The sequence below is a fragment of the Lathyrus oleraceus genome, chromosome 6 (assembly GCF_024323335.1).
Source record: "Lathyrus oleraceus cultivar Zhongwan6 chromosome 6, CAAS_Psat_ZW6_1.0, whole genome shotgun sequence".
Lineage (NCBI taxonomy): Eukaryota > Viridiplantae > Streptophyta > Magnoliopsida > Fabales > Fabaceae > Lathyrus > Lathyrus oleraceus.
Genome location: NC_066584.1, coordinates 304,208,099 through 304,218,007, shown reverse-complemented (window position 1 = coordinate 304,218,007; position 9,909 = coordinate 304,208,099). Strand labels below are relative to the sequence as shown.

Genomic DNA, 9,909 nt, shown 5'->3' with positions numbered 1-9,909 from the left:
TACCATATCATTGGAGAGAAGACTATTTTTTTACTGAGCATGCCATAATGGAAGATGTCCTTGAAAAAGAAATATAATCGAGTCGATGTTTACAGCATGGATGATTGCAAATCAAAAGTTTGAAGATGCTAAAACCCTCACATATGTCCAGTTTGTACAAAAGTTTGTTTATGATAAGATAACTAGAAGTTGGAAACCAAGGAAAAAAGGTTTTACTATTGGCAGGTTAATATGAGTTCCACCTACAACATGGGAATTATTATTTTTAAGAATTATGCTAACAGTTGTTAAATGATCAACAACTTAAGAGGATACTCGTAAAGTCGATGGTACACAACACTTTACCTTCAGAGGTATGTGCTTTGCAATTGGGTTCCTTGAGGATGACAAAGAATTTATTTTGGCTATAAAGGAAGCAAGTGTATAGGGGTCAGGAATATTTTTGAGAAAATTATTTGTCATTATGTTGTTGTCCGGTACAGTGAACAGACCATGTCATGTTTGGAATAATATTTGGACATGGTTGTCGGGTGGTATTTTGCATGAACAAAGTATTTTATCTTATAATTCAGGTACAAAATTTTACCTACATTGCATCATTGAACTTGTAATTACGTCGACGTATGAATATATACATTATGAAAAACAGGTTCTAATGCAAACCTATGATCTTAATGTAGGACTTGTATTAAATGATGAAGAACTTCAAAATTTGACACTACTTGAAATTGAAATGATATTGCAAACAAATCGACGTACTTTAAAAGATTTTTGTCTGACTCCATATCCGAATGGATATGTTTTGGAACAACTTGGTAATCAGTTGATTTATGACGAAAGAAATTACGATGTAGCTCAACTTAAAACGGAATTTACAAATATGTTTGCATCACTTACAGGTTGTTACATTACATTTTCATTTCTGAACCTTATTTTCATATATGAACCTTATGTATATGTTACTTCCCATCATGTTTTTCCAATTAATTTACATTCTCTATTATATACCTTCAATTGTTTGCATCACTAACAATCAATTGGAATATTTCAATTATATTTGTAGCGGTATTGTTTCTATGCAATTATTCATTCCAACTAATATTACTACAATTTATTGGAAATTCCTGGTTGTTAATGTTTTAAAGTTCTAGTACTGCATCAATGCCATTGAAACCATATATTTCTTTGAAGTGGTATGTCATACATCATACTTTATATTCAATTCATCATAATTATTAATTGTATTCTAATATTTGTAGGTGAACAAAACATTATTTTTAATAAAATCATCAATGTTGTCACAACACAAAAAGGTGGTGTTTTCTTCCTGCATGGGAATGGGGGAATGGGAAAAACATTTATGTGGAAAACTCTTGCAAGTTATTTGAGATCAAAACATCAAATTGTCATAACCATTGCATCAAGTGGAATTGCATCGTTGTTGCTCCCTGGAGGGAGAACGGCACATTCCAAGTTCAAAATTCTCGTACCAACTTTAGAGAATATTATTTGCAACATAGAACCTAAGGATGATCTTGCAAAAATGATGAGACAAACTCAGTTGATAATTTGGGATGAGGCACCCATGGCTCACAAACATTATTTTGAGGCTCTTGATAGGAAACTAAGAGATATTATGGGTAATAATCCTAATTCCAATTCCATCTTCGGTTGTAAAGTCATAGTTTTTGGAGGTGATTTTAGACAAATTCTTCCTGTTGTACCAAGAGGAACCCGTTCAGATATTGTACACAGTTCTTTGAATGCTTCTTACATTTGGAATGATTGTGAGGTACTTACACTTACAAGAAATACGAGACTTCAAAGTGGTTCAAACCCAACCGAATGTCTTGAAGTTGAACAATTTTCAAAATGGTTGCTCAATATTGGAGAGGGAAAACTTTTAGAACCTAATGATGGATATGTTGAGTTTGATATTCCTTCTGAAATATTAATATTAAATTATTAATGATCCAATTACAACAATTGTGGAGAGTACTTATCCGAGTTTTATGGATAACTACCACTCGTATGGTTATCTCAAAAGTTGAGCTATTCTAGCAACAACAATTGAAACGGTTGATAAAATCAATGAACATGTGCTTGCTCTAATTCCAGGTACATCATCTCATATACCAAATTTCTTTCATTTGTCATTAAAATGTATTCCTTTTCTTAACGATTTTTTTTTATTTCGTTTAGGTGAGGCAAGAGACTACTACAACTCTAACTCAATAGATAGATCAAAAATACATGACATGGACATTATAGAACTACTAAGTCCCGAATTTCTCAGCACACTAAGAACTTCGGGATTACCTAGTCATCACATTAAATTGAAGATAGGAACTCCTATAATGCTAATGAGGAATCTTGATCAATTTGAAGGTTTGTGTACTTTAACACGTTTAATTGTGACTAACATGGAAAACCATGTCCTTGAAGCAAGAATAATGGGTGGTAAAGGTCAGGGAAACATCATTTACATACCACGTATGGATATGTCATCATCACAATCTCCATGGCCATTTAAATTGAATCAAAGACAATTCTCAATAATTGTCTCATATGCAATGACCATAAACAAATCACAAGGATAATCCATTGATTGGTGTTAGTTGTACCGCTCCAACTGCGTGTCGGGTTTTTGTTATCGTATCCACAGGGATTGTAAGATATCACCGCCGTTCGATGGTTGTATTAATTCTAACTCAATGTATCAATAGGGTTTTGGTTGGTTGTCACGTTATCTTGCACAAAAAGGTAATAAATTGCGGTAAAAGTTATGGTTTGAATAAATGAGAAATATTGCCAAAGTTAGGGTTCGATGATCACTTTGCATGTATTTGTTCGGTCAACAATCATATAAACTCCTTTAGATGATAAATCATTTCACAAAGTCCTCCCAATATGTTTCTCTCGAACACACATTGTGAGTTTTCCCATTTTGATCCATTGTTTCTCTCGAACACAATCTATCAAAATGACAACTTTTTGGTTCAACCTTATGGTGAACAAAATCATTCATTACTATCTCTAGCTAACAAACAAGATTGGATGAAAACCTAGGTCAAGAGTTGGTAAACATCTCTCGATCATAAACCAACACAAAGAGTTTTAAATAGAAACAAAGTTTTCATCATATATTCACCATTAAAGAGTTTACACATGAAGATCCTTACATTTACACACAAAGCTAGTAATCACCTACATCTAACCTTGACAAATGGATGACTTAGCTACTCATTTTCATGGTAGCTTGGTCGGCAAGTTTCGGAAGAAGGTTGATCAACATCCAAGTCGGATAATCGAGATTGGATGGGAATCCACCTTCTTTTTGTAGAAGATGGTTACAAGATGAAGAGAAATGAAATCTAGGGCATAAAAGATCCTAAGAACAATGCTGTAAAATATCTCTAAGAAAGTACAAAAGTGGAAGAATTAGGTAAAACTAAGGTATGGCTCTCAAAAGTGGCACTTGCTACTTATAGAGCTGTACTGGGCTGTCATGCTCGCTAGGCGAGCAGAATGGCTCGCCTAGCGAGGGTCTAATTGAGGCACCAGAGGCCCCTGCACCCAGAGAAACAGCCTACTCAGACTGTCATGTTCGCCTAGCGAACAGAACCTTCGCCTAGCGAAGGTCACGCTTCAACCTTCGCCCCAGCGAGGTTGAAAGGTTTGGCTACTGGAATGCTCGCTGGGAACTCGCTAGAGCCTCGCCTAGCGAGTGAGTGCTGGCTGCGCTTTTCACCAAAACTGAACGAACTCGCTACCACCTTCGCTAGCAGCTCGCCTAGCGAATTTATTGATATTTTACTGGAGCTTTTCGCTAGCAGCTCGCCTAGCGAGCAGGCTGATGAATGCTTGTTTTCTTTGGTTTCTTTGCCAACTTTCTTGTGTCTTCATTTTCAATTATTTCATGCCTTCTTCCTGCACAATAACACACAAATCAAAGGTACCAAGATCGTTTATCAATGTAATGCATTTCATGTAAAACAAAGGTGGTTTTGACAATTTAGCAAGGAAATAGAGTGAAAGATGCCCACATATGATAGCTCAAATAAGCACTTTTGGGCATCTAACAACTCTCCCCAACTAGATTCTTGCTTGTCCTCAAGCAAAGTATGCCCCTGGAAGGACAAGAGGATTTGCCTTAAGAAAAAGGTTTCTCCGAAGTTGGATAAAACGGCTCAAACACAAGCGAATCAGCATATACAAGTTTCCAACGGTTCGAATAAAATAATACATAAGAACTAAAACTTAATAGCTTATGCGAAATATTTATCTATCTACAACAATATTATTCTGAATGAATCACCCTATCTCTCCTCTTCGAATAAGGAATGAAGAATTTACGCGTTTGCAACCGCGGGAATAATCTCACTCTCTAACAAACAATGAAGAAATCAAATAGATTCATACAATGTCTAACAATCATAAATGGTAATGTGGAAGCATAAAGATCACTAAGGGCTTTTCGGTTGAAGCTTGGTTAGGTTAACAAACAAGGGTCATTTCTAAGGCCATTGAAACGAAAGTGCCGATGCAAAAGAGACATTCACAGTATTTTATTCACACATCTCAACTTTGTTTCATTTGTTTCTTATTTGAAACCTTCACAACTCATATTCCACAACTCAACTTTTATTTTTCACTATTTTTCTTCCAAGCAAGCATTCATTTTCATTCTTTCTATTTTTGTTCTTTTCTTTCACATCATATTTACAAAACATATGTTTCTTTTCTATATTTTTATTTTCAATGCTTGCTCGGTTTTTCTTTTATTTTTTTCAAGAGTTGTGGTACTTACCGATTCTCCCCAACTTATTTCTTACTCACCCTAAGTGAATGCTCTTAACTTTTTACGGCAAAAGAACAATAATCAAGATTTTCCGGGTTGTAAAAAAAAAGATTTTTGAAATCTCGCTTTATTTCAAGCAGAGATTCAACTGTTTAAGCTCAAAGGGGTTAACGAATACTCTCTCTGCTCACAGGTAACTTGTTTTTGGATGTAGTTGTGCTCGATAGAAAACAAGTGCCTTGATCATTTCTAATTGCTTCCACATATTCAAAATAATAAAAGACAAAGCATGAATCAAATGAATCAACAAAAGTTATTAGAATCCAGCATTTAAGTGTACAATGGAGGTTTCCTCACAATTTGTGGTTTTAAGTTCTAAATGAAACATTCATTCAATTATGTTGCAAAAAGACAATATTCAATTTACCAAAAAGAGTAAAGTTCCTAATGCATTCTATCATTCTAGCCGAAGGTAACCATGTACCTTAGCCTCATTCACTTGTTTATACTTATCATTGCCATCCAAGCTCGGATGCACCTTCATTGGGTACTTCTTTGAGGAGCAACCAATCTAGAAGGTTTGCCACTTAACCAACCAAAAATTTATTAAACAAACAAAATTAAAAACATAAATAAATAACATTACTGAAAATTTAAATTGTTCATGGCGGACAAAACACCCCAACGGTACAAAACCAAACTCAAAATACAGAATCCGAAACTACAATAGAAATAAACATAAAAATGAAAAATACAAAAACTTAACCCTCTAAGGGCTCAGAATCCTCTTCGCTACCGGCTTCAGAACCGGTAGCCTCATCATCCTCAGCATCATCATCATCATTAGCAACACCTGAAGACGCACCAGCGCCCACCCCCTCACCATACACAGGCCTGTCGACAGGCCAGTTGGCGTTAAGCAGAAACTGCTCACGCGTCATCAAAGCATGAGCACCACTCCCCTGCAGCTGTAACCGCTGCATAGAGTCGTGCATATCTAACATGGCTCTCTGGGATGCCGCCATCCATTCAAAACTGTAATCGCACACAGCTCTCAGGTAGGGATCAAGTCCAGGAGTAGAAGTACCAGGACCATCAGAAGCCCGGGTACTTTCTGTAGCTGCACTGCCTCTGGCATTCTTCGCTCTACAATATTTGGCCACGTACCGGTCATCGATAGGTGGCGGGATCCTTACCTGACCCCGAGACGGAAGTCTCACCCTTGCCTGATTGCACAAACTCATGATCAAGCACGGGAAAGCTAAGGGACAATTCACACGAGCCCCCGACTTTAGCCCGCTCTCGATCACGGACATAAGCTCATTAGCTATGATCCTCGCCACATCGATCTGGATGTTGGTGAGGATAGAATGGACCAAATGTGCCACTGGGATCGGCACTGTAGAGGTGTGGGACTTTGGCTGGATGTTTGTTAAAACCAAAAGCAGTATCAGTTGAGCTATGGGAGTCATGTCCTCCCTGTGATACCTCATTGGAACCCCAGATGGGTTCAGCTCAACAGATTTCCCTGGTAATAGCAGGGCGGCAGAAATGGCTTCAACATCTCGGTGAAGCCGTAAATCTGTATGGTATGTGTCCCTCTCTTCAGCTCCCAGCTGGAGCGGTTCCCCAAGGACTCGGTTGATGGCATCCCGATCAAATGCAATTGGACGCCCGACCACTTTAGATACCCAAGTAAAGGGCTCGTCGTCATCAGGCAGTGCGTTTGCATAAAATTCACGCACTGTTGCTATGTCATAATGCTCCAGGGGATTAATCAACCGATCCCATTTCTTTGTGTCAATCAACCCGACAAAAGTTCTGTTCGTTCCTTGAGGGTTAATGAGGAATCGCTTCTCCGGAAGAATTTTCCGTTTCTCCAGAGAAATGTACCTGGAGGCCTGCTTCGGGCCGACAAATTTGTCGTTATCAAATTGGATAGGTACAGTCCGGGAAGTAGTCGCTCCCTTTCTTTTCTTTGACGCTCCAGACCTTGATTCCATCTACAAAATATAAAAGGAAACAAGACATACCAAACAGATTAGCCAGCAAAACCAAAATGTAAAGAACTGTCATGCTCGCTGCTGCTTCGCCTAGCGAAGTGGCAGCGAACGCTCGCCCCTGGTTCGCCTAGCGTGTGTGTCATACCCCAAAATTTGCCCGTTGATATTACAAGGCATTTTTCAAGGCACTCCGACTTGTTCTGCAAGACACTGACCTCAAAGGAACAAAAGCCCAGCTCACAACAGACCCAACTCACAAATGGCCCAATTCAGAAAATGGCCCAAACTAGCCTGCTCGCTAGGCGAGTAATTCCTTCGCCTAGCGAATACTTCATTGTGACACTCGCCCCAGCGAAGCATCAGATCCAGTAAAAGCCCAAACTAGCTTGCTCGCTAGGCGAGCAACTCCTTCGCCTAGCGAAGCTTGCGAACATCAGAATTTTTGGACTTCATCCTGAGCCCATTAGGTCACAACAAGAGCATTATAAATAGCCAAGCTTCAGTCAGAAAAGGAGGAGAAAAAAACGGACGAAGACGGAGACAAGGATAGACGGAAACCCTGGCACAGAAACCCTAGAGGCTACCTTAGAGAGTTCTGAATAAAGAAACCCTGAAGGCCGCTCCCCCGCTCCTCCGCTCCGAAGCTACCGCCGCCCAACTCCATCCGATACCAAAAGTGATCAGTCTCTCCAACATAGCAGCTTAGTTGCAAACAGGTTTGCGCATCACTATTGTTTTATGCTTTTAATCGGTAATCTCTATATACATAAAGCATCATGATTGAAGTTTCGAATATGTAATTTGATTTCACATGCGAATGTAAATATGCTTGAATATCATGAATGTTTGTCCATGCTATTCCTGTAATCAAATGCCATAAAAGTTCAGGTTTTCGGAGGTCATGCTGCTGTCAAACTCCAAACCCGTGGCCGCTCGCTAGCACATCGCTAAGCGAGCCTGTAGCGAGCATTCGCTGAGCCTTCGCCAGGCGAAGCAGAGGCGAACGGGACAGTGGCTGCTTTGTTTCTTTTCTATTCTGCCTTATGTCTATCTAACCAAGACGTATTATAATTCTGCATAATTTGGCCTGAGATTATGACTGTTGTGTTGTAGTGCAATTTTCAATTATACTTTACTTTGATGCTCTAACCCGCGTGCTGAATTGTGTAAAGGTTTACATATTCCCGAGGAAATGGCCGGCTAGGTATTCCACTTTATGTGTGGGATACCCTTATGGAGATTCACCCTGAATTACTCAATTGATTTTAATGTATTAATTTCATGGTGAAGATCCACCCTAATGGCTTAATTGATCTTAATGTACTGATTTTAATATGGACCTAATTGCTTAATCGACTACGGCTATCTAATTAATTGTAAAACTTTTCCTTTTAATATGCGATCTTGGACCTCTCTTTTGTTACCCTACGATTACGGTATTATGGTCATGTCCCGCGAATATGGGGATACACTTAGCAAAGACCCTTCGGTTAAATCATCGTAGTCCCTCGAATGTTGCCTTTGTCCCTCGATGACCCTTCGGTGTAGCCTACGGTTAAATGATGATCGTCCCTTCGAATGCTAAGGTATCCTCACAACTGTTGCCTTCAATGACCAATCGATGACCCTTCGATGACCCTTCTACATCCAAAGGATAAAACTGCTTACTTCTCAATGGTAAGGACAATTTTACCCTCATAAGGATAGGAAATGCCCGGAAAGACCTCGGATAGGTATAACTCTTAATTGCTTATTCATAATTTAAAACTACTTTTCACACCTTACACCTTTCAAAACCTCCATTAGAAAATCACCACTTGGCATACATTCGCACTAGAATCATTGCCGAGTTATATTTTTCTAAACTATTTTCAAAACTAAACGAGATAACCACTTTGTATACATTCATTCAAGAATCATTACAAAGTTAAATTCTCCTTTTCAAAACATTTCCTACACATTTCTCAACCACTTTTTCAAACTAGAAAAACGTAGATGATTGAGCAATTAAGAGCCCATGGATAACCATGGATACAAAGGGTGCTAACACCTTCCCTTTGTATAATGTACCTCCCGAACCTAAGAATCTAAATTAAGGTCTTTCCTGTTCTTTTCCACCTTTCCTTATTGGATAAAAGAAAAGTCGGTGGCGACTCTTGCTAACCGCGACATTGCGATTAAAAAAACACAAAAAGTCAGTTCACCGTATGATAGAACTGGCGACTCTGCTGGGGACTTACAAAGAGAGGTCACCTTAAAAATCATTTATGTTTTAAACTGTTCCTTCTTTTGAGGGTATTTTATGCTTGAGTGAAAGATCCTACACCCGGATCTAGTGTACCTTAGGTAAGTAGCAATAGATCATCGCGACTATCCGGCGTATACTGGAATGGTTAAAATGATGGCTACGGTTAATGTGACACTTTGGATGTCCTGATGTTCCTCATGTTTACTTGAGGAAAAATTTGGCATTCGCGTGGTGTCATCAAAGCATTAACCAGAACTTTAGAACCCTAATTGACTCATCCTAGCCATTAGAAAGTAGTGAGATAACTGACTTCGGTTCCGACTGGGGTTGGTTGAGACTCGATACTACACTCTTTGAGATTGGACTTTAGGGAAGCTTTGGTCAACCACTTGGCGTTGCACTGAAGTGGACTTAAAGAAAGGTCGATGATCTGAGATCCTTCTAGAACCCGGTTACTATTCTAGGACAGGTTGAACCAACCAAACTTCAGTGGGGAGGGTACTTACCTATGGAACTCATGCAAGCCTTAAAACTTAAGAATGATGGTTGTGTGACTTGCTTGTGCTTGTTATTTACTTAACATCATAACATCATCATAACATCATGGCATTGAACTAACCATTTCGAGGACTTAGGGATTTAACTTTGCTCTATTTTGTAAAAAAAAAAAAAAAAAAAAAAAAAAAAAAAAAAGTTTCCTTTTTTGGTATTTTATGCAAAGTTACATTCCAAAAGTCCTTGAAAACATTTCATACATTGCATAGCATAACATTGCATAACAGGTGTTCTAAAGGGATCAATGTTCTCACGGTTTTCATGCAAACAGAAAAATGGACCTCGGACAGACTGTCAAAGAT

General features: G+C 38.7%; 1 protein-coding gene across 1 annotated transcript; it reads left to right on the top strand.

Moving 5' to 3' along the window:
• Positions 1-326: 326 nt before the first annotated feature.
• Positions 327-1,969, top strand: LOC127095340 (uncharacterized). Its single transcript, XM_051034046.1, has 3 exons — positions 327-353; positions 650-899; positions 1,260-1,969. Exons 1-3 carry the CDS (start codon positions 327-329, stop codon positions 1,967-1,969), a joined length of 987 nt encoding a protein of 328 aa, XP_050890003.1.
• Positions 1,970-9,909: the final 7,940 nt, after the last annotated feature.